We start from the raw sequence: 26,266 nt of genomic DNA, 5'->3' as shown, positions 1-26,266 counted from the left end.
ATCTTTACTAAACTCTTATGCAACTTCTCAATATGTTTTGTTACCCATTTTCAATAAACACAAACGTTTCTTGAAATTGTTTGCATCTTTTATTTTGATAATGATGAATATTTGCTTCTGTTCCTGACATACTGCATTGTAGATTAACATTTGTCTTTTTCAGAATATATGCTGTATCATTAATTCAAATCACAATTGGGTAATTCAAATAGATTTTTTTACCTTATAGAGTATGCTTTATTTTCAAAGGCATAAAAGAACCCCATAAAATAGCGGAATTATACTTCGCCCGATAACTATGCAGTCCACTGTAGAAGCTCCTTCTTCAGTCATTTTAAAAGATAGACTCTCATTTCACCTGGGACTTACAGTAAATATTTAAAGGTTTCGAATTTGTTGCAGATATGCAACATACAAAAAACGCATTTGTGTCCTTGTTTGTAAAAACAACAGTCAGAAGGCACTTCATTTGGTAAGAGAGGAGAAAAAAATATCACAGTTGTTGGAACTACTGATGCTGCGGAGAGCCTGCCTGCATAGCCTGAACAGAAGAGTGGAAAAGTGTATTCACCCATCCAAAAATAGCTTGCTGTGTTGTTTATCCTGCTAAAGAACTCGAGGATAATACATTAAATATACGTTTTTAATAAAACGACTCGCTGTTTGCTTTGTTTTCTGCATTAAATTTGGAAGCAAACTGCCCTGTATTTGTTGAAATATTATTGGCCATTGGTCCACTGAGAGTGAATATCAGAGGAAGGAGGTGTCATCTCTGCTGTGTTGGGACATTGATGGCTCTTTTCTGCTTTGCTGGGTCACTGCTGTCCTCTAGAGGCCAGAGGTGAATGGTGTCTCGGCCTGAGATGGTGTTTATTGTTTGTTTGCGAGTGTGGTTGAGCGAGACAGCGCTGGATCCCTGTGTTACCTGGCCCTCAGGCTCTGTAACACACTGTAAATGTCTGTCTCTTTACTCAGGCCTTCAAACAGTGGCAGTAAGTCCAGCAGTTCTGTGTCAGTCACGTCATCGAACCACGACTGCACCGGCACCTGAGAACACACAAACAACATCACAGCTTTAAGTAATAAAAGCCTGCCAGACAAACAATAGTGACAATCACATTGGGTTGATGACTACATAAAACATTGAAGACATATTTTTATTTATTTATACAATAACATGTATGTGCTTTTATTACATCTTTTAGTTTTCTATTTTACTGAAAAAGAATATTTGCTGCCCTAAAGTTTTAAGTTTAATCAAATGAGCCTTTTCAAGTTTACACATCAAAATAAGTTAAGCAATTTCAATTTATTATCAAAGTTATATATTAAAATGAATTTTAAATTATGTCGACTCAGCACTTGTCAAAACATAAAATAGTTGAAACTGTACTTAAAACTTTAAGACAGCAAATCCTTTTTCTGTCACAATTTCACTATTTAAATAGCTAAATGTTTTACATACAAATCTTAACGTGGTTGAAGTTTACAAGACAATATTCTCTTCACACTCCTAGTGTAATCTAAATCATATTTCAATTTTTAATTCAGATTTCCATCTCTATACATTTTTATTTAGATTCCAGGTTTTATTTGGACTTCCAGGAGACATGTATGTCGCGTTCTTTAACGGACAACACGAAGTCGTCTGGCCGAAGAAGTAAGCGGTCTTGTTTCAGGTTTAAGAATGTGAAGCTGATGTCGCGCCCTATGTTGCAGTTGCGCCGCCATCTTGGGAGGATAATACGGCACTGATATTGTTTTAGTACCATTACTTGTTTTGTTTGATGTATGGTGAAATCGAAAGAGAAAGAACCATGTCTTTCCTGAATGACTCTGCGTAATGCTTTGGCAGTTTTTAACACAACAAGACCGACCTACCATAGTTATATTTCCTAATCAAACAAGAAAAACTAAACACTGCATTGAACGAACTAGCAGCCATCCTCTCAAGATGGTGCAACATTCCATGTGGCTAACAAGCTCTATAAGATTAATCAAGATCGACTAAACGCTAAATCTTAAAAGCATGCAAGGTTCACAGCATAAACTTTTTAAAATATTGTTTTGGACATGTTCGTGAATGTACACGTCTGTCACTGTGGGGACATTGACACGCCTCTAAACATGAGACGGCACAACACAAAACGTGATTGGTTACCTGTCAATCATAAGGCCTCTTGGGTGGGGCTTTGGGCAATGAAAGCGGTCAAAGTTCTCAGACCTTCAGTATGCAAGATTAATATTATTATAATGTATACTTTTACTATTTATTTATAATGACTATAGTCATATCATATGACTAACTGTTGGGTTCTTTTTGGAGTTTCGTTATAGTTGTTGTTTTGGCGTGCCGTTATAGCAAGCAGCAGTACAAAAATATTTTATATTTTTATCTAAGCCAGTTTTATAAAAGTTCTTTTTTAACATATTTTGTATCAAATCGGAAACAGTTTTGCGTCACATGTATGACTGTTTGGTGAAGGAGAATAGTATCTTGTCTCCAGCACCTTTAGCTCATTCATTTTAATACAGAAGCACCTTCTAATCTAACAGGAGGAATACAAGCTTGTGGAGGAGGTGACAGCACAGAGGTACTGAAGCATCCCCCACAGACAGTGTGCTATGCAGACTGGCTCAATAATTGATGAGAAGTTTTGACAAGGGACTCTGAAAGTCTAGCAACTAGGTTCTGGATCATTAGTTCCACATACTGAAATAAAACTCAAATCTTTCACAATCACAGAAGTGACATTATCAGTGTTGGGCAAGTTACCTCCAAATTTTAATAAATTATATATCACAAGTTACTGTCATTTAAAAGTTATTAGTTGTTTTACAATGAAACTGTCTTTGAATGGTAATGCGTCACAATACTTTTGCGGTACTTTGATCAAAATAACCACAAAAGTATTACTGCCCTGCTGAAAAAAACCCAACAGGAATTCTAATGGTTTCCATTTAAACTCCATTTGAAACCATTAGGTTTTATTAAATTCCTTTTTTGTACTGTGTTTTGGAAATTATTTGAGTATGATTTAATGGTCTAGTCAACAGAACCTAACACATACCGGAAGAGACTGTTGTTTCAATACAACCAATCAAATTAAATCAAGTAGAATTTATATGCTGGTTTTTATAGCTTTTTCAGCAGTGTATGCATTCAAAAATGCTAAAATATTGTTTATTGCTGCTTATTGTACATCCAGTGACGGGCGAGGTGTTAATGCATAATGACTGTGCTCATCAATGTCACTTTTTACTCTGCCATCCAATCACAACGGAGGAGGGGCGAGACAAATAACGCCTCAATCAATCGGAAAATACCTGTAGGCTACAAGCTTATGTCTACAATGCCTCAAAACAATGCAGGACTGAATACATTAGGATTCGAGTGTCTGCATCAGGTGATATACCTGGACCACCACAATAAAAAAAAGATAATTATACAAAGTTTCTGCGAAACTAATACTACTACTATTAATACTACTGCGAAACTAGTGTCTACACCGGACGCGACACTACACAAGACTGTTTATAAAAAGACTGAATAATCATTTTATATTATTATTTAGATGCTGTGTATCGGCTTTATATCGGTTATCGGCTTCCAATGTTAAAGAATTATCGGTTATCATTATCGGTCAATAATCTATCGTGAATCCCTAATTAGAAACCATTATTATTTCAAGTATTGTCAACACTGAATGCGGCGCGACAAACTTAAGAACAAGCAGGTTGTAATGCCGCTTCACGCCTATCGCGTCCGGTGTATTAGACACGATGTTGGGGGACATTCTGTACTAAGGCAAACAGTGTACATCAATGCGTTGTCGAGTGCTCACAGTCGCCGTTCTTAGACACGTTTAAATACTCAAATGAAATATATGAAGCCTCTAATACAAGAGGCACAGAGAAGGCTCATGGCACAATTTAACTAACAATCACTTTCAAAATCACAAAGGTAGACAAACGGCCATCTGGTGAATTATAATAGAGGTAGAGCCCACTACAATGCAACATATAGCCTATTTAAAGGGTAAAACGCAGAACGTTTCTGCCTTTCTGCTTTCTACCTACTTTCGTTTTGTTTCTATTCTTTCTTAGGATACGTTGCATTCATATCAACCATCTGAATACAGTAACAGGAAATTGTTTTACAATCATAGTATTTTAATCACAGATTTCCTTTTTCTGGGAATGTATTGTTAAGTTATAAAAAAAGAACTTCAGGGGGGAAATAAGTTGTTGTAACACGCATTACTGAGATTTTAACGTGTATAAAATTACCCAAATTGTATTAGTAATGCCTCATATTACTGCGTTACAGCAAAAACTAATATATTACAGTAATATCGTTACTTTTGTAATTCGTAACTCCTAACACTAAACGTCATTCAGACCAACGACACAAGCCTTCATAAACGTGCTTTTGCGGCTCACGCTGACACTTACAGCATTCTCTGGATGGAAGATGTAGGAGGCAGGTGAGTTGTCCACTATGATGACCTTGTTGAGCTCCCGGCCCAGTCGGCTGAGGTCTTTAACGTAGTTTCCCCGGTGGAACACGCAGGATTCCCTGAAAAGCCGCACCCTGAACACGCCCCACTGGTCCAACAGGTCCGCTACAGGGTCAGCGTACTACAGGACAAAAGTGAACAATAATCACTATACTTTGAACTGGCAGAATGCAATTTCGCTTTTAAAAGTTGAAATTCTTTGAACTAGACCTGTTGTCTTAAAGTACTAAAAAAGCAAAGACGGTCAAAGAAGTCCATCCAGGGCATGTTTACAGACAACAAACAATAAAAAAGCAGCACAAAAACACGTTATATGTGAACCGGCCCCGAAGTTACAAAGACACGGTGTGAAGTCTCACCTTCGCTAAACTGGCTGTGAAAAGAACACATTCAAACAGTTCCCCCATCTTCTGCAGAAACTCATCCACATGAGGCCTCTTCAGCACGTAGACCTTAAATTAAACCAAACAAACACAAGAATTCATCTCAGAGAAACAATGAGCGCTGATTTCTGGAAACAGACGGATCCAAAACCTCTTCTTAGCTTTTCCACAAGTTGTCCAGTTGCTGCAACCCAGTGCAAGTAACCGAGAACAGGCCAACCCTGATCCACAAAGCCTATCCTGGATTACTTGAACCAGGTTACAGCCACATTCCAGTAGCATCCCAGCATTCGATGGACAAAAGAGGGTTACTTTCCCTCTCAGACAGAATCATATACACATTTAAATCAATTTGTGTGATACCTGATGAACCGTCCCATCAATCTCCACAGGAACTATGAAGTCTGCATTGCTGATGGGCTGGAAAAAGAAAACAAAAAAGGTCATTTTAGGCGCCCGGTCTCATCTGGCCATTTGCATCATCCCTGACACATCATGTAACAGTTGTATCAAGTGCGATGTTCTCAAAGAAAGCTGATGCTGTGTCTGGATTGCCAGAGGCAGGCTTCTAACACTTCACACCTGTTGTCAAGTCTTTCAATTAAACTGCTTTGAGGATTGACGCCCGTGTGCGCGTGTATAACAGACTGAGTGCATGTCAAACAGTTGACTGTATGGAGCTGGGAACTGTGCGCGTCTTTGAAGAGACTTGATACGCCTTTGGAGAAGGCGCAGGGAGAGAAGGATGGGGCGCGAGGGAGCGCACATAGAGGATGAAAAGGACTCAGCGGGTGGTTTGAAGCTGTCTCATTGCCAAGAAGAAAAGAGAAACAGAGATGACGAGAGGAGAGAAAACTTTGGCTTGAGAGCAACTAGGGACTTGCTCTCAAGCTATGATTGGATGGCTGACAAGGAGGGTTATCCAATAGCGCCACTGATCTCGCTTTGACCTGCCTTGTATAACATCACAACCTAATTTGGATATTTCGTTTTAAAGGGATGCTTAACCCAAAAATCTAAATGATGTCATCATTTACTCACCTTCGAGTTGTTCAAAATCTGTATACATTTCTTTGTTCTGATGAACAGAGAGAAAGATATTTGGAAAAATGCTTATAACCAAACAGTTCTCGGACCCCATTGACTACCATATTAGGAAAAATTACTATTTTTATTGTTCTGTCAAACACAAAAGAAGATCTTTTGAAGAATGTATGACAGCAAACAGTTCTGGGGCACTTTTGACTACCATTTTTCCTACTATGATAGATTTTAGAACAGCTATAGTGTGAGTAAGACAGATTTTTAACTATCCCTTTAAAAAAATGGCATTACTTGAAAGTTTAACCATGTTGATTTTGTGTTTTTCTGTATTTTCTTTAAATGCAATGTTTTAGAGAACCACAGTGGGTTAGCATTAGAACTGTGACTAAAAATTGATCTCAAATCAGTTCCTTTAGTAAAAAATTACCACACCAATTCATGACATGACCAGCAGGAGGAGTATATGATCAGCACGATGAGTGACTGCATGAATCCCTGCCCGCTTGCACATATCAGGTACAGTAATGTTTTCAATTCTTTAATAGGATAGTTCTCCCAAAAAATAAATATTCTGTCAAACCCTCATGTTGTTCCAAATCTGTATACATTTATTTGTTTGGATAAACACAGAGAAAGATATTTGTATGAATGTTAGCAATCGACAGTTCTAAGGCACCATTGATTACCATAAGAGGAAACATGATTGTGTCATTGTGTTCTGTTGAACACAAAAGAAGATATTTTGAGGAAAACAAACAGTCGTGGGGCACCTTTGACTACCATTTTTTCCCCATCAACTTTCATAGTCAATGGTGCCTCAGAACTGTCGGTTGCTAACATTCTTGGTGTTTTTACAAATCATTTTATACAGTTTTGGAACAAGTAGTATTTCAATGCAGAATTTTGGGGTGAACTATTCCTTAACAGTAAGTAATAGAATATATTGTAAGCACTCAGGTAACAAACACGCACCCTGTGTACAACTACAAGGATACCATTTTACTGTAGCGTGTATGTGTGCATGTGTGTGTGTTACGATGTCAGGGTCAGGGAGGGTGTTATTGTGCATGCATACTTTAAGAGTGTGTATGTGAGTTTGTGTGCGCGCACGAAGGCATGCATCACTCTCTCCTTCCCTCTCTATGGGCCTCTTTCCCTCAGTCGCCGCCTTTCTCTCCGAGCAAAACAGGAGCTGCCAGGCAGACATTTTAAAGGAGGACAGGCTCTGCTTTACCAAAACACTGTTATTAGTCTTGAGCAAACTCAATGAGCTTTCTGTCACTGACTCACTGGTTTTCAACCGCTTACTGTCTGTGAGAAGAGAAGTGTCCAGCTAAGCAAGACGGGTTCACGTGTAAATACGGGGTGTTTGTGTGTAATCAGATTGGCACGGTTGCTTATGTGACCAGTTGTTTGTGTGCCCGACTGAGGTAAAAGTCAGACTAAAACTAAGGTGTGGTGAAGTGGGTCAGTGCACTAAGCAGGTGAAGCTGCTCCCTGAAGCTGCACTTTTTGGGACCAGAAAAGCATTTCATCTGTGAATAGGGATTTTTATTTATATGGGACTTAAAATCCACCCTAAGAATATCGAAACACTGGAATTGTGTTGTATTGTTGTGTGAAGGGTAAATTCACCTAAAAAGGAAATTTCTGTCATCATTTATGCACACTCATGTCATTCAACCCTCGTGTCATTCCAAACTTTTATTTCTTCAAAACAGAAAAGGAGGCATTTTGAAAAATATTGGCCCCTATTAACTTCCGTTGTATAGACACAAAACAAAAGAGACGTTCCTCGAAATATCTTCTTTTGTGTTCTTCAGACCGAAAAGTCATACGGTCTCTGAAGGTTGAATAAATGATGAAAGATTTGTTATTTTTATCTGGTGAAATGCCTTTAATAAATAAGCAACCCATTACTTGGTTAGTGTTGGCATCTATGATTTATCCCTCACTAAGCCCCGCCCCCAGTAACTGTTCCTAGGTCCTTTTATCGCTGTCAAACAAGCAAATTTTCTGAAACATTGTGTACCTTGAAGGAACTGTGCACGAGGGTCTCATCCAGGTCGATCACCACACAGTTCTTGCCGTAGTCATTAATGCTGGCCTCAGGAAGGAGGTATTTAGTTGGAGGCTGCTTGACAACGTGGCAAAGACGAAAGATGGATGGGTGCAATGAGAAAAAGGAAAACAAGCAATTGCTTTAGAGGCACGTGAGAGGACATAGAAGCATGTGTATATCTTATTAAAACAATTGTCTCATCCATGCACTGAAGATTGTGTTGATGATGTCCTAAACGAATCCCTTGTTTCTCAAACTGTGGTGCGCGTGTCCCACCAACGTTAGTGGTACTTGAAGAGACCCCTGGTGGTACGTGACATGACACAAAACTTATTGTATATATATATATTCATTTCGTGTTTTAAACACAATGTCAAATTTTATTGTTTTTATACAGTTGTATTAATAATCGTTTATTTATCATCATTGGTCCATGTAACTCAGGCGCGTGAGAGGCAGCTCAAACACAGAGCGGGTGCAGACGTGAGTCCCTCTCTTACAACTAGCTGCAGATTAAGCTTCGTATGTTTCTGCTCTTGAACCTCTGTTTAATGGTGTTGTTATTATTGTAAAGAGCCAATTCAACAGGTATCTGCATCTACTAGAGGTTAAAACAATGAAATGCGAGTTGTGAGTCTCTGTTTTATACAGCTGTTCTCTTGTAGGCTATATTTATTTATCTTCTGTGTTAAACATTATTTCTACTTTGTGTGTCTTTAATAAAGGTTTGTGATAACTCAGTCTTTCTAAGTCCCTACAAAGTTAATAAATCCCCCATAAAGTAGTTTACAGTGCCCAACTTGAAAAACATGACTTTTTTAGTTGGAAAACAGTTGGGAAAAGTGTTTGTATTATTAATAATACATTAGAATTTGTGGGCGAGTTGTACAGATAGCTCTACTTTTAATTTAAGCGTTTATTGTATGATTTTTTATGGGGGTCTTTGGTACTTAGAAAAACTAATTTTATAAACGATCTGAAAGGTTTGAGAACTACTGCCTTATGATGTAATGGAATCTGGGGCCTCATTTATAACCATTGCGTACGCACAAAACATGCCGTGAAAGATGCATACGCCACTTACCACGCAAACGATTGGTTTTATAAAAACAAACTTGACAGAAAAATGTGCGAACCTGCACGCTAACTCTGACCCATGCTTACGCACATTTTGGAGACAGGGAAGTTTGTCGATAGCGATGGTGAGTTAGTGAACTCAAGTTAGATTGCAGAAAGTAAGTGTGATAAGTAAGGGATATTGTACAGGCAGCCGGTTGTTACTGCAAAAAGAAGCCCTGACAGTGTGATCACGAAGCTGAGGGGGCTTCTCTCGCGATAACAGCCGGCTGCTTGTACTTGCCACATGAGAAAAAAACTGGACATGAAATGTGAATTCGAAACATTTTTATGGCTCATTTTTACCTAAAGTAATAAAACCGATTATAAGCATTAATGCCTCACACACATTTAATTTCACCTTAAAGATCCAAATTATCATGAAGATGAAATCTGCAGAGCTATTTACGCTTGTATCGATTGATACTTGTTTCATGCACCTTCTTGTAAAATACAACTCAAATTTTAAATAAAAATTCATCATCCCACTAGCCCATGATCCGGAGATGATCCGACTGCATGGATTACATACGATAACTGCAGAACAAGGTGTTAATAAATACTAAATATATTTCCTTAAATACTGTTTAAAATCATCAAATGTCAATGTCTGGGAATACATCCTTTAAGCTCTCGCACAATCCTTTCTCTTTATGTCCTCTTTATATATGTTAATAACAAAACCGGAATGAAGAAACATTCGTCTTTTAAAATTATGTTTTCAAATTTTATCTCAGGTAAAGAACACTGCTGATTAATGATGTGATTTTAATGAGGTGTTAATGATAAGTCTAAATGCTGTAAACATTTAAATGCTGGAGAGAACATCTTTGGCTTTAATATAATTATAATAATATTAATAATTTTAACAATTATTAATTAGTGAACCTCATGTGTGGTCATATGTGATTTTGTTACTGAGATAAGGTTTTTTTGCAGTTGATCTGTTAGCGTCTGATAGCGGTTGGACCCGGAAACGGTATTCGTCCATTATTGTTAAACTGATTGTCCCCATTCGTTCACATACACTGCCAAGTCATGTGCCTGAGCACAAGCGGGTTCTGTAGGTCTGGCAGTAAGGAGAGAGAGAGAGAGAGTATGTGAGCATGTCCTTAACGTAGCGTAACCCGAGGGAGGCAGCTGGACTTGCCTAAGGGGGAAAACACAAAAATACATGCAATATATTGCACACACATCACACGCTGGCATGCACAAAGTAGCACACATGACTGTTGTATGACTCAGATTCTTAAATTAGTACTGTGTGACCGTTCTTTGACTGTTTTGTCCACCATTGACAACCATAGTAGAAAAAATGCATTATAAACTTCTTTGTTCTGTTGATATTTTGAAGAATGTAGGAAACATTCTGGGGCACTTTTGACAACCAAAGTCAGGCATGCTTTTTAAAATATAACCACGCATGCAAAAATGTAATACATACACTGGGAAGAGTGATGATCTGGACCTGATCACAAAATCGGAAAGAGAGAGCGATAAAAAACAAAGATAGATAGTAGAAAGAGATAGAATCATAAAAATCAACCATAACAATAACTCACGGAACTCAAATTCTTTTGAAATTTAAACAATACAGCTAAAATACAGACAGATATGCAGACTAAAACCAGTTTACAGTTTAATGTTGTTCAGACTGGATTTCGTAGCTGCAGGTTTAAAACTACTAAAGAACAACTTAGAACATGTACATGTAAAATGGCGCGGGTCATTTGCAGGCAAATGTTCATGGTAATGCGATCCCATTCACAGCCGCTTGTACCTGCTTTGGCAGCAAACTTGTGTTTGTGGAACACTGTAGCTCATAGTTTCTCTCCGGACAGTGTGGTTGTGTCACACCATACACTGGTCAGCGTTTGTGTGTGTTTGGATTGTGTGCAAGAGACAGAAAGATGAAGAGAATGGAAGAGTAAACACACTAAACAGAAAGTAGATATTTGGAAGAATGTACGCAACTGAACCGTTCTGGGGCACCATTGACTTTCATAGTAGGAAACAAAACTTCCATGGGAGTCAATGGTGCCCCAGGACGGTTTGGTTTTCTAAATTAGTCTAAATATCTTATTTTGTGTTTAACAGAACAACGAAAGTCGTACAGATTTGAAACAACATGAGGGTGAGTAAATGACGACAGAATTAAATTTTTGGGTGTACTGTTTTGGGTGAAGGTGTTGTGAAACACCTTTTGTCTTTTCTATGTAAATTATGAGCATCATACATTGTGCCTTATTCACAACAAAGGCAGTACATGTAATTTTACTAATTAAGTAGTCTGTATATTTTGGTTTAATTAATTAATTAGAGTTAATTAATCAGGGCAGCAGCTCTATAAAGTATTAAATGGTGATCAAATGTTGAATAACAGCCATATTCAAGAGTCTGGACTTGTTGTTTGCAAATTTTGTTTACCAATTTGCATCATTTGAGTGAATTAATCAGGCTTTATAAACCAATGCAGGGCAATTTACGTGCAAGTAAACGGAGCTGTTGCAAATACTATTTATTGAATTCCTAACTGTACACTTAAAGAAGAAAAAAGAGAATCAGAGAGAGAAAAAGAAAGAGAGAAAGAAAGGAGGGGGGAGAACAAACTGGGCAACAAGTAATCAATCACACGAGACACATACCCAAGGCCCACTTTATTGGAATTAAAGAAGAAGTCCAGGAATGAGAGAAAAAGAGTGTGTGTGGGTGGAAACGGAAGAATGTGTGTGAGGGGAAGCAGGGCCATCATTCCTAGAACTGGATGGTAAACATCACGACGGGTTCGCGGAGTTCGGAACAGCTGGAAAACTTTGCGGTATGGACATGGGAACAGCATGCACAGAGACTGCATTTGGGTGCAGCTCGCAAACAAGGAAAAAACGTCACTTTGGTTAAACTGAGAGAAAACATTTTCCTAACTTCCAAACGTTTTTCTGAGCTGGATCTTAACTGCGTCCAGTCCAGACTTTCACAGTCATTGTAAAGAAACAAACAAGGTCTCACCTTTGGAGGACTGTTGTTCTCCTCTGCAGGTGGAGGAAGGGAGCAGGTCTTGTTGTTGGTGGCTGGTGGTTCCACATTATAGTCCCGGAAACAGCAGAAGAACGGACTGAAGATGCTTCTGTTCCTGTGTTTCTTTAAACTGCTGTTTGACTGGGAAACTGTGACAGAGAAACACACACACACAGCAGACGTTGAATACTGCACAATGCAAACTCCTCAAAACATCTGGGGCTTTACCTTCCCTGCCCTGTAACTTAAAACCCATCAGCCTCTCATGCAGCGTACGTTCGTGAAGGAGGTCGTAGCCGAACGGGCGGGAAGAAAAACAACAGTCCGTCTGAACTCTCTTATTGGTTACCGCGCAAACCCCACATGACCGAAAACGAGTGTGCAAACAGCTTGTATTGTGGTACACAGAAACACGTTTCCATGGGCAACACTGCAACCTTTGCCCCCTGCGCTAGCGTGCATGCAGCCCTGCGATCGCATTCCATGCATAGAACAGCACGTCATCACGTACAGCAAGGTCTCAAGTGTGGTTACACAACCCTCATAACAAAACTCCCTATTTGGAAAAAACGTGAATTGTGATCGGGACATTGCTGACATACATATTTGATAGTGGAAGGTCAATTACTTTAGTTAGTCCGTCACAACTTTTATTGTTATCGAAACAACTAGACATTTTAGTTGACTAGACATCTGGACAAACTCTTGTGCCATATGTCCTGTGGCGTGTTAAGTGGGGTTTACAGTTCCAGTTATCTAGGTCGGTCTCAAATGTTCTGTGGAAATAAAAGCCTGTGGTGGCACCTTTAAGTGGCAATTGTCAACAGATGATGCACTTTCATTGAATCAAGCTCTAGCGCAGTGCGAAGTCGAGACATTTGTGATTTTAAAGCCGTAGTTGCGTATCTTATAGCCTCCTTTCTTACCAAATGGACCTAAAAATTATTTAGTCAGGTTTAGTCACGTTTCTTAAACACCATTTACCCCTTCTGACTAAATGTGAAAAAAACAAGACTGAATTGAAAATCTTTCAATCAAGATGGAATATAAGAAAAATGTATTAAAGGTCTACAGACACGTCCCACTTTCTTAAATTCAATTATTTGCTTAGCAATGTGTATTTGATCTAATTATGTGAATTTTATTATTTACCAAAGACTTTCTGTGCTGCAACCGACCTTGGCTTTGTATTTCTTGTACAAGAGCTTTTAAATCTCAGTGCATCTAACCTTCTTACATAAAGGTTAAATAAATATGAAACCTTTGAGCCAAGCGAGTCTCAATCGCGTAATGGATGAAGCATTAGGATAATAGCCAACAGCATCTGTCTGATTACTGCTATTGAAAAACACGTCAGGTCACAGAAAGCATCAGAACATGAGAAAATCAGCTTCCTATGGACAGGTGCAGTGACAAGAGTGGCTTGATGGAGCTGTCAGAAGTCAGTCAAGTGATCGTAAATAGACTGTAGTGTTCATGAGTGGAACAAATTTGAGGGGTTGGGCCAGTTGGGCGTGTACTAAAACACAGACCCTCAAATTAGATAGAGGCATTAGGGCCTCTTATTTTACACTCAAATTTAATAACCTGTCAATTGACAAGCCATTGCAACCACAATATGGAAGTGATGGGAAGAGACACCCCAATTTAGAATATGAGAGAAAATAGCAGTTTACTCTAGAACACATGTGCATTTGCTGGACAGGCACAAAATAATATTGTTTAATATTTATTATATTTTAATATTGTTATCAGTTTACCGTTTCTGCAGTATACAGTATAAATATGCTAAATATTCATAACAATTTGTAGCAAGTGTCAACAATTAGGGCTGTCACAATATACCAATATTATAAATAACTGTGACATCGAAACCCATGATTATTAATATAGAGTTAATTCGACACAGGTCCTAATAAAGTAAACTCTTCAGCACCCATTCAAAATTTTGCTTTGAGAGTCAAAATGGTTACAAAGTCTCTCTCTGCCTCCATACATTTTTACTTGTGATTTATTGATCAAATAACAGACTAAACACAAAATATACTATATATATATATATATAGTAAATATATATATATTTATTGCCAGAATGATAACTGAACATGTCTTGCTGAATCTACAAGATTGTGAAAAACAACAACATGTAGTATAATTCTGTAAAAACACAGTTTTAACATACTTTTAATAGTAAGCCTTATACAGTACTGTGCAGTATGCAGAAAGCAGTAGGATAAGATTTATTTCTAGCCAGAGTGTTCACCACGTACACACAAATACACCCATCTAAAAACATATTCTTTGGCTGGCCACAGGAATGTGGCTGGAGTTAGTTAACATGGCAATGCCCGATCTCTGTGAGCATGAAGTGTTATGCATTCAATTCAAATTCAACCTCGCTCTACAGACTGTTGTTACCAGACAGCTGTATTCAACACTGCACGAATGCGATCATTTGTCAAACAAAGTAGGTATCACAAGAGACAGCCGAATGAGGGCAAAGAAAAAAACTCCTCAGAATCCTTCTGAAACCCAGCGATAGAAAACCTGCTGTGTACCATAGCACATTGCTTTTTGAATTCCTGTGACATTTGAATGGCAGCTGTCTTTTTGGTACATCACATTGTAGGAAAAAAGCAATGCACAAGAAAGGGTTGCTATAGAGAAGAGACTTTCATAGGGGCTATTTTGACAATCCCCCATTCCCCTCTTATAGTCTGTTTTTTTAATGTTTTTAAAACTTTGGAAAAACACGTTAGACAATGTAAATACAGCTGATTTTTCCCCAAAGTCTATGAACTGTTCCCCCCATTTGACTGAGAGGTAATGTGATGCTGAGCGATCACTTGGGTGGGTATGTTCTCTCTCGCATCCGGAAAAGGAACGCACAGGAAATTCCTCGCATTCCTGACAGGAAGAGATAATAAACCTCTAACTCACCGCATGGAAAAATGCCCATCTGTAAAGAACACAGACCCCAGGTTTATTACAGGAGTCAGAACCGACTTCAGTCAAAAAGACACATTTGCACAATGTTTGTCAAGGGAGGGTGGTGTAAAGAAAACTGGGGAAAGGTTAAACAAGACCACATAAAAGATGAAGGTTAACTAATTAACAAGACGCAGTGTTGTTGGAAAAAACTGCCAGTCCATTGTGAACAAACAAGAAAGCAGAGCTGATAAACACGGCAAATACACAAATCGGTTTTTCATAGCTGAAGGGGAAACATGGAAAATCCATATTGACAGAGATTATCCGACCTTACACTGTATCACTGCACTCAAACAATTCTCCTTGTTTTAGCATCGGCAGATTGCAGAAATCTTCCCTCCGGCTACTTCCACCTAATCTGCCAGATGAGTATTGAGGATCCAGGTCTTACATCATTGGTTTCAATGTTTGCATATACGGCTCACACGGTCGGCCTCGGTTGTGCTGGGATGATGTAAACCAGAGGACACCGCAGAGCTGAGACAGTCCACTGATAAAGACAAATGACTGCTTATTGTCTAGAGCAGTATGCCTGTACCTCAGTGTTTACGCATTACTAATCGGCCCTAACAAAGGTTGGATATAATAGAGATAATTATATATATATAAGACATATGACACAATGTTCATTATATTTGAATAGTTTTACATTTGCTCAAAAAATGTGAGCTTTTATTTTGAAATGAATCATCATTTTCAGGGAGTTTTTATCACTGATCCTAAGGTTGGACCAGGTGTGTTTAAATAACCGACCAGCTCAATTACGGTGTTTTGTTCCACTGCCTGAAACAATGATTTAATGAGAAAACCAAATGAGAAGACTTAAATAACATTGTCCTTTTTGCCACTAAACTACTAAATTTAAAATAATAGCAAATGCGTTTATGGGTTATTTATTTTGTTTTTGAGACTGTATTGAGCACAGAAAAGCACATGGGAAATGAGATTAGGCCACAGCATGCATCACAAACTGTAATCAAACCTTCATCTCCAATGTGAGCACCATGGTTCAACATGTCCAGAACATGAAAACCAACTAGTTGGCCATGGCTCCTAGTGTCAAATGTCAACAAAACAAACAACACAAGTGTGTTTACAGTTAATAGCCTGTAATAAAGGTCTGGGGTAAAATATGGGATTATGCACATTGTAAGTACATACATGTATATGTTAACATGTTAAGTTAACAAACAAGTGGTGCATTATTCCAGTGGTCACATTGTTAGCACTGGCAGCCTTGTGAATCTTTCAGGTAAGTCTACATTCCTTCTCAAATGTTTCAATCTGATTTTTAACAATGTTGTGTATTTGGATGAGCAATATCACACATTAAATGGTGCGTCCCATGTGAAGAGCATTAGTGACACATTCAGCGAAAAGTTCATCACAACAAACAACGAGGTCAATGTTCCTAAAATTCAATGAAATTCAACAGACTTCCACATCAGAGGACGTGTAGTTTGAGATGTACCGTATTCTTGATGATACCCCCAAACCCCGCGGCAAAGTTGCCGCTGATGAAGCCGGAGCAGAAATGAAGGATGTGACAGACACAGTGGATTAGCCATCGAAAATAATAAGAGATCTGACTATTCAAGCCTGTTACGCAACACACGGCCCACGTTGTTTTGGTAAGGCAAAAGCACAGCAGATGAGAGAGAGAGACTGATGAACAAAGCAATCCAAAAAACATTTTCTTAATCTGTATTTTGCCTCGTTCTCTGGTAAAACAAAGATAAATACTAGATGTTAAGAATTATTTTAGAAGAACACAAATTGTTTTCTAATGGCAAATTGATTTTCAGTGGCTTACTTATAAACCACACAAAAATTTGATAGATTAACTGTGTACATAAGCATAGGAATAGAAAAACAAATTAATGTGATGATATATTCTCCAAATCTTAATACCTTATGCAACTTTGCTTCCGAAGCAAATTATCATGTTTAACAGATGTACTCAGTCATTTTTCTTCCTTAAAACTAGGGTTGCACTGATATGTAAATTCTGGCCGATGAACACTGGAAGTCGATATCCGATATAATGGCCGATATACAGTATCTAAATATTCCTATAAAATTCCCTAAGACTGAAACAAAAGGCAAAAAGTGGACAAGTGATTTTATATGAAAACATAAACAGGATGCATGGAATCATTAATTTATCGACATACATTTTTATTATCGGCCGATACCGATAACAGTAAAAACGTACGGCCGATAGTGTATGGCCGTGATTTATCGTGCATACCTAATTGAAACATTTTACAAAATGTGTCTTATATGAAGATGAACAATTTGAGAACATGAAAACAGATGGAACACTTCCGTACACAATATGTTTTTTCATTCTGTATCCGTGTCTTGATGATGACTTGATGACACTGAGAGATTCAGGTGCATTCCCTCGAGTCGGGACTGTCATGAAACAAAGAACAAAAGATGTTTTTTTTTTATTTTAGGGTGACCTATCACTTTAATAACAGTTATCATCTCACATTCAACGCTTATTTTCCATTTAAGTCATCTTATGCAAAAGGCAGTTGTGTGCTTTACAAATCATCTCCACTGTATCATCAGAACATGCTTTGGTCATGTCCCAGCCTGCTTCACTGTCGTTGTGTTCCTCCTGTTTTTATGACACTATTAACCCTCAGTTTAAGGAGCGAGCTTCACGCTGAGCTATTGTCAAATATTGAAATATTGACAAGAGAAGCGCTCAGAGCTCAGGTGACCGCTGACTTCTCACAGAGAAAAGCTGGCATACCCTGATGCTGAGACTGGGGAAAAGAAATGTCTACTGTATGAGTGTTTCCAAAGCTAAACCAAAACACAAGTGATCCCACGCATAAACTGCACACAAACATAATGCTCAAACTACACAAATCTATTAGTCTCCTGAGGTGCTAAATACAGAAATCCTGAGGCCGACACACACTGTAATTCACACATTCACACTTATGTAACACTAACACACACCCAGCACCATTCAGAGATGAACAGAGGAGGGTGCCAGTTGGTGTCATTTCACAAGTGAAAAAGAAGTCCACCCACTCTATCTGACCCTGATAGACTGGCTGTCCAGATCGCCAAGACTGTTCAATATCCTCACCATCCTTTCAACACCCCTGTCAGCCTTCCAGAAGCCAAAAATCCACAGGAGCATCCATGATTAAGTCTTACAAGATGACATTTACAATTAAAGAGACGAAGACTGCCTTTAGAAGCATGCCTTCAAAGAGAGCTTTGGTTTGAATTTAGATATCAAGGGTGGAGCTGATGATTAGTACACATTTCCAGCAAGTACCAGAAGCAGCCAATTCTTAACACCTTGACCTGAAAGTCTTCATGATTGCTTTAGCGACGTATTCATTCTCTGTAAGGCACTGCAATTATTGACAAAAAAAATGGGAATCTTTGTGCCAATAGCCAACCAAAATACCGATTTTTCTCTTATGCCAAAAACAATTTGGTTATGATGTATGTAAAGATAATGTTCAATGAAGATATTTTGTAAATTTCCTACCGTAAATATATCAAACCTTTATTTTTGTGAGTGGATGCAGCAAAATTGCTAACAAAAATGGCCATAAACACGCCAAAACTTTGCTCGCTTGCGGCCCTCTATTTGGGAATAACCCACTCAAGTTTGGTATCCATGTAAAGCGTAGAATGTCTGCTTTTGGGTTCATCTACTCTCCAAAACGTCATTGCAGCGGTAAGCCAATAAAACAAACCTGTTTCTTCTTATCGACAGCCTGCCACAGCGCCTCTGTTTAACAACTTCAAAGGCGATTTCTCAATATTTTAAATGTTTGACACAAGTTTTAAATAGTTGTATCTCAGCCAAATATTTCAATCCCAATAAAAAAATACATCAATGGAAAGCTTATTTATTCAGCTTTCAGATGACGTATTAATCTCAATTTCGAAAAATGTAAACAAAGGACATGTTTTGTTGTCTGGGGGGCATATGACAGAAGTTTCTTATCTTAATTCTTAACCAAAGGTATGATACGTTAAATTAGGAAATTTCACAAAAATGGTCTCAGAAGCAAATCTTAACTTGTTTTGGGATTCCTATCCTATCTTACAAAACCGTATCTTATCTCTAGTTAGGAAATTTTAAATTGTACCATCAAGCTCGGCAATCCACTTTCAGGTCTGCTGCCAAACAACCAACACTGCGTGAGCTGATGATGAGGTAAACAATATGGAAAAACAAAACCGGCGAGCTTTTTAATTTTAGCATCGCGGAAATTGAAACTTCAACGTTCTTCATTTTCAATTATTAATTAATCAATTTCATGAAATTCTAATTTATTGATGTACTTGTATATGTAGCTTTCCTGTAGTTCAGTGGTCAAGAGCAATTGTTGGACAGCGCAATTGCGAGCGTTTTTCTGTACGTTTTTAAATAATTTTGAAGTTAAGACAGTTTATTTGTCAATTTAAGATGCTTCTGTAATACCCCTTTCCTGTATGTAGTTAAAATAAGATTATGCACTTAGGAAGTGCAGTTCTGTAAAAGCTTTTGTCCTAAATGAGGTCCTATCTGAAATTACCATGGTTACCAAACAGATAGGATAAGATTTTCAAGTTATGATCTTTCTGTTATATGCCCCAAGGGTCACAAATCAACCATACATGTGTCCTATAGTGAGTCATAGCAGTTAAGTTAAGAAAACAAACTAACAATGAAGATACATCTTTCTTATTAAATTTTCTATCATAAATATAAAAGAATATATTATTAACAGTTTGTTTTCTATTTTGTGCCGTCACACCATAGGAAACAGTTTATTTGTCAACTACCCAAATAATAATACAATTACAATAAAACTAAAACAAAATTATGATAACTCCAGTTGCTTTTAATAGTGGACTTGCATTGACCCCTTTTCAGGCCCTGAGGAATCTGAATTCTAAATCTGAAATATTAAATAATATTGCTAAAACCGTACAGCTCAGGCTGAGTCACACTGGAGACTTTGATGAATGGGTTTAAAATGCACCACGCGTCTGGCAAATCCTCTTCAATCAGGTTCACCCACGGCCTCAGTGTTCCTAATAGACACAGACTGATATTGCCAGTTGTCAATCATATTAAACTTGTTTCCTGGATTCGTTTCCTGTAGCTCAGTGGTAAGAGCATTGCGTTAACAATGCAAAGTTGTGGGTTCGATCCCAGGGGATTGCAAATATCTATGTAAAATGTATTGGATGAAACAAAGTAAGTCGCTTTGGATAAAAGCGTCTGCTTAATGTAAATGTAAATGATTCCCCATTACCACATCCAATAGAAAAGCTTCCATCCAAGCATTCTCAGAATGAATGCACTGTAGCCTTAGGGGAATTTATTTGCATGAATCGTCTGTGTTATTTTAGCACAAAACAGTTAACAGAACACAATGGTAATAGTTATTAATACTAGGATGTTTTCCATACTTCAGGCAAGCACAATCTGGAACTGTTTTACAGGGACTGTGCAGCATTGCTTCGCTTCCCCATAATGATGTGAGCATCTTATACTGGAACTGTACTCACCTCCACCAGTATGACTCAGGCACCTTAATCGGTTCATTAAAAAGCTATAAAACTATTCCCAACCCCACCGCATGTCTGGATAAATGCCTGGTTATAAATTACCGCTGCCACGATCTAAAGAAAACTTACGCAAGCATCTGTTTCTACAAATTTGCTTTTTGCGGGTCATAATAATATTATAAAGGTAATTGTCAGGCAAACACCGCTGAGGTTTGTGAATATGGCACAGTGAACTGAATTTACATTAGAAAGTATGCATATTTTTAATAAAAAGAATGACAGGGATTCAAATAAGATTAAGCATCTGTAAAGTCCTTTTGCTATGAGGCATCTTTAATATTGTAGTATAGTATAGTATTAGTGGATCTTCTACCAGGCAGCTTCAAACTTGTAGGCAGTGTAAATAAGGGATGCATGATAAATGATCGGCCATATCGGTATCGGCCGATAAAATGTAATTTTACTGTTATCGGTATCGGCCGATAATACAATTTAGGCTAATATATTATAGCCGATATTATATCTGTTGTGATCATTCACTTCATCAATTCACTGCTTTTAGCAAAACATTGTTGATGTAGGTACAGTATGTAGATAAAGTATTTACAAATGCTTAAATTATAGGAACAAAAGCATATTGTTTGAATCAAACTGTGTTGTCTGAATGCTGTCTGTTTTGAGGCCTGTTAGACATGTGACTATAAAGACACATTTTCTGGGTTGCTCTGGAAGAAAGTCTATAATTTTTTTATTAAATAAAAAATATACCAGAAAAGTTTGAAGGTTAAAGAACCGTTAACTAGTGTAAAGTAGGCTTGGTACATGATTTTTAGGGGGGAAAGAGAACAAATGGTTACCTTGTTTTCTGCAGTCAATGTTTTCAAATAAAAGCAGTTGTCCACTTTTCCGCTTTTTTTCAGCCTTAGGGAATTTTATATTATTATTTAGATGTGGTATATCGGCTTTATATCGGTTATCGGCTTCCGATGTTACAGCATTATCGGTTATCGTTATTGGCCAACAATGTACATATCGGTGCATCCCTAGTGTAAACTACAAAGGGATAAACATCTATTAACAATCGCTTCCTAATCTGATTAAGGGAAACGACTCAATCAATGATACCTGACAAAGTTAAAACGTATTAGAGCAAACTTGTCAGAATCACCAAACCATAAAGCACTGCAGTGTGTTCGATTAAGTTCAATCATATCCCATGAGAACTGCCTCGGGATACTCTTCAAGTGCTGGGGAAACTCATCCTTCTGATATTCCAATAGGATTTTTAAAGAAAGCAAAGGCATGATGTGGGATCCATCTTCATAAAATGTCTCCTTAATGAAAATCAATGATGTGGCCAGCTCAGTGTCAAACAACATGTGCAGCTAAATGAATCTATGCCACCCAATGCATCGGATACACAAAAGAGTATAAAACAACATTCCCCAATGATAAGAACCCAAAAGCTAATAAACCATAATGTTTGACTTTTTTAACAAGCGGCTAAATCAAACAAACTGGACACCAACCACAGACTGATAACGAAAAGTGTTTTTACAGTTAGTTGGATAACAGCGTTTCATGTTGACTTGTGTCATGTATAGTTGATACATTCCCTTGTGCCTGAGATCCAAAAACAGAGTTTTTTCATGATTTCATGATTGCAAACAAACGTGTGGACGATAATCCAGAATTATGTGCAGACCTTCAATACACAATCTGGTGCTCACTCAATAACCAAAAACTTAAATGATGCTAAATAAAGTGTCAAGGAGACCACCTAACACAAAAAGCTCTTAGAAACCCCTAAAACTCTTAGCTGTGTGACCTCATTCATCTTCAGATCCACTTTCTCAGCCGTGTCACCCGTTACAAGAGTTTGTCTCGAATCCCCAGGCAATGAGATGCCGATTTCAACTTCATTAAACTCCATCCATAATGCATAAGGTTACATCCATAAACACTAACGCCAGCACCGCACTCAAAACAAGACTTGCATTTGTTAGATGCTTCTTTGTTTACAATGAAACCGATAGGTTGCTGAAAATAGCCTCAACTGCCTTTGAAATATTCAGCAAGTGTGGCTCAAATCCAAAGCACTGTATTAGGATGGCTTTTCTCCACATGTGGGGACCTGTTGCGAAACGCTTCATTTTGGAGAGTGAAGGTTGTGTTTCTGCCTGACAAACCTTAAAAGATACCCTTGGTTATGTATTTTAGCTGCGGATAAGAGACATCTTTAAATGAGATTCTTTCAAATGTAATCTCACAGAAGGTTCTGAGAATCCGAACAGAATACAACAGAGGTGGGAATTCCAGGCCCAAGGTAACCTTGTCGGGTTTGCTCCACCATACAGACCAATATATTTTTCAAAGTTAAATATTGTTATTTCAAATCATCAATCACTTTAAAATATGTTAAAGTAATTAATGTAATATTCCTAATGTTGTCTCAGGGTTCAATTTTCACCGATAGGACGTGGCGGTCAGGGCTCGATTTGTGTGTGTGTATTATTCCTGCTCTTGAAACATGGCACTATATAAATTAAGATAAATTTAGGTCCCTCGCTTTTCCAATCCATCAAAAAAACTAAGTACGCCTGGCTGACAAACAGAGAAATGCACTTATTCTCTTGAGTCAAGGGGTATCGCATCACTGAATCCAAAATAGAGGATTGCAGAAACAGCTTGGTGTTATGACATCACAGTGGCATCGAAGAGCATGTTGAGTGGCTCTTTGAAGATACCGATATCAGGACATGAGGGATTCCTCTGCCATGTGAGCCTTTCTGGCAGACTGCTCATAGCGGAGGTACTCTTGAGTAACTTATCCAGCCCTTTTCATAAAGACATCCTGGAAAATGCACAGGATCGTTCGATTTTGTTCATTCACACTTGTCAGTGTTTTTCTGGAATCTGTGCATGCGTTCACACACATCTCACGTAGACCCCGTAAAGACATCTGACGTAATATACTGTAATGTAATGTTATGCGCATTTCTTTAGACGTGAACATTGGGCTGATCATGGTGAAGGATATTTCCTAGCAGTGTTTTTAAGTGGCTTAATAGAGCACATTATTATTATAACTGCCTTCTTTTATTTAGTGTCACAGGTGCACACAGCGTGTTTTAAAGGTTGGTAAGAGTTCAAGTTTATTGAAGCGCTGTGTATTTTCGTGTTAATAGTTTTAATCAAAGTCTTTAAGTTTATACTGCGCATTTGAGCTTAAGTTTGGTGATTATGACTCTTGCATTCATCCGTGATTTAGCTTAAGACGAATGGTGTTTTTTTTTTTGTTGTCGATCAACTATCGAAAATAAATTACTCGCTTAGGCTATATTTGTTTTTAGCAAAATTATTTACGATTTATGCATTAGTACACGGCTTTTACAGCATTGTTTCTGCCATTTGTTCACACAGGGCGCTACCTGGGACTGTTCCCGTTAATGTTACAGGTCCCCTTGCCGGATCAATCTGGGATGCATTTGCGTTCACACAGAAAGCACTCAACGATTTAATGGCAATTTTCGGATAATTTTTCTGGGATCAGCGGTCTGTGTGAATGAGGTTTCAATGTCCCAAAGACAGACTCAAACACCAACAACGTGTGGACTACCATCTGTTTATAGTCTAAAGTGGTTGTAAATATATTCCGCAGTTATCTACGCCTGAAAGCAACACAAAAATGTTTAAAAGGGTTGATTTATTTAAATGTGTTTAGGTTATCTTTTATTGTACATATGTATTATATTGACTTAAGCAAGTACAAGATCCCGCGGTACAGAAATCTCTACTGAGAAGATTACAAAAACCCACTGATTAGATTTTAGGAGTTTGGTTCTCTCGCTACTAAATAATGTGATATGGAATGACATTGGAATTGGATATCAACTGTTTTAAGCTATCCTACCATTTTAACCTTTCTACAAAAGGGGTAACATTTTGGCAAAATGCTCGGAAGTTGGACACAGGAACACTGTACAGTTAACCTAAATCACTTTACTATAAAAATATACATTAAAAACATAATATGACTAAAACACTGACTACAGTGAATCCACCCTATAATTTTAATGATAGTAAGTAGCAGTTTGAAACAGTGACACACTGTTTACCCCAAGGGAAGTTTTACAGACAGCGGGGGTCCACTAAGAGTCTCAAATAATCCAGAGACCTACTGAACAAAGCTACTGTAAATATCTTCCGTTATATACATCATATATATATCAACAGTTATATACATCACATAAACGCTTTCCTTGGAGACAAAAACTTGGAATGAAACATCTACAATAATATCAAACATGACTTGACACAACACATAAAATACAGACACTTACAATCTGTGTGCAGTGTGGAAAGCAGTGGTAAATTACATTCAGTATTTCATTACTACTATAGAATTGCTCTTATACAATAGAGTACATATATCAGTACAAGTGCTCCTAAACCAAAACGCTATATGGCAATGGTAACTTACAGTGTTCTCATTTTAGGATCTGGCATTGTGATCTGCTTATATCTGAGATCCAGCACAAGCATTAACATTATTTGCTCTGACAAACAACTTACAAGGAGTGTGTTCAAGCCCAACATTGTTGATTAAACACATGGAAGCAGACAGGAAACACGTTTCGAGATTTTCGGAAGCAACTGCCTAACAGCCTTTTTTATTATATTAGATATAATTTTAAAAACATGAAGACAATTTTATATAAAATAAAAAATACTACATTTACTCATGTTAATGTAGCCTAATGTATAATATCAAATACGATTTATTTCAAATATGTCATACAATATTTTGATGTAAAAACGTGAATTCTATAGATAAATTAAATCATAATAGCATCCACACAGAGCCGCCGTGATTCCCTGTCAAAACAAAAACATCCAACATCCTGTCAAAAACCAACGGAAATCACCTCACCTTTTTCATGGCAAGAAGAAAGGATCTCTTCCTCCTTTGGATTTGCTACCTGGGTAATAATGGACGTGTTGTCCATGGAAACGGGATTTAATTCCTCCTCAGTCACTTATTCTTTTATTTTCAGCTAGCCTTATGCTAGCGAGCTAGCGGCGATAGTCCAGATGGCAGACGCACCATACAGCGCAGCGCGATATTACATCACCCGCATACAAATAAAAATACAACACACGATCGTACAGCGATGAACGTGAACAGCGATACTTCTGTCAAAATGTGGGAATCAGCGACATTTCAGCTCCCATGAGATCTGAGGTCTGTGGTGATCATTGACTGAATGTGTAATAACAAAGACTGTGATCTGCTGTCGCCCTTTCTCTCTCCCGCTGTGCATGTGTGAGAGAGAGGGCGCGCGCCGGGTGACCTGTGTGAAAACAGTTTACTGAAAATGTTCCTGCAAAAATACCAGCTATTGTTACAAAATATTATCCAAAATGTTGTACTAGAAGCTTCTTAAAGTATTGTTTCATGGGTCTCAAATTAATTTAGTATTATGAGGACACTCTACCATTGGTGATTTTTTTTGCGAGGAAAATGTAATGCAAAAGACAATTAAAGCTACATTTCTCCAATATGAAAACACAGTTTTAAATCTAAT

The 26,266-nt window shown here is 37.9% G+C and overlaps 1 protein-coding gene across 2 annotated transcripts; it reads right to left on the bottom strand.

Moving 5' to 3' along the window:
• Window positions 1–72: 72 nt before the first annotated feature.
• On the bottom strand, window positions 73–26,013 carry ctdspla (CTD (carboxy-terminal domain, RNA polymerase II, polypeptide A) small phosphatase-like a). Of its 2 annotated transcripts, XM_056738309.1 has the most exons (7): window positions 25,612–26,013; window positions 12,132–12,289; window positions 7,980–8,081; window positions 5,267–5,323; window positions 4,880–4,972; window positions 4,456–4,641; window positions 73–1,047 (listed from the first exon to the last, which is right to left on the bottom strand). In XM_056738309.1, the coding sequence occupies exons 1-7, from the start codon at window positions 25,685–25,687 to the stop codon at window positions 922–924; spliced, it is 798 nt and encodes a 265-aa protein (XP_056594287.1). In that variant the 5' UTR covers window positions 25,688–26,013; the 3' UTR covers window positions 73–921. The 2 variants fall into 2 exon arrangements, with proteins under 2 accessions (XP_056594287.1, XP_056594288.1); XM_056738310.1 differs by lacking the exon at window positions 7,980–8,081.
• Between the last annotated feature and the right edge of the window lie 253 nt (window positions 26,014–26,266).

The sequence above is a fragment of the Triplophysa dalaica genome, chromosome 23 (assembly GCF_015846415.1).
Source record: "Triplophysa dalaica isolate WHDGS20190420 chromosome 23, ASM1584641v1, whole genome shotgun sequence".
NCBI classification, from domain to species: domain Eukaryota; kingdom Metazoa; phylum Chordata; class Actinopteri; order Cypriniformes; family Nemacheilidae; genus Triplophysa; species Triplophysa dalaica.
Note: the sequence above shows the minus strand (reverse complement) of the source record. Positions and strands in the feature narration are given on the sequence as shown.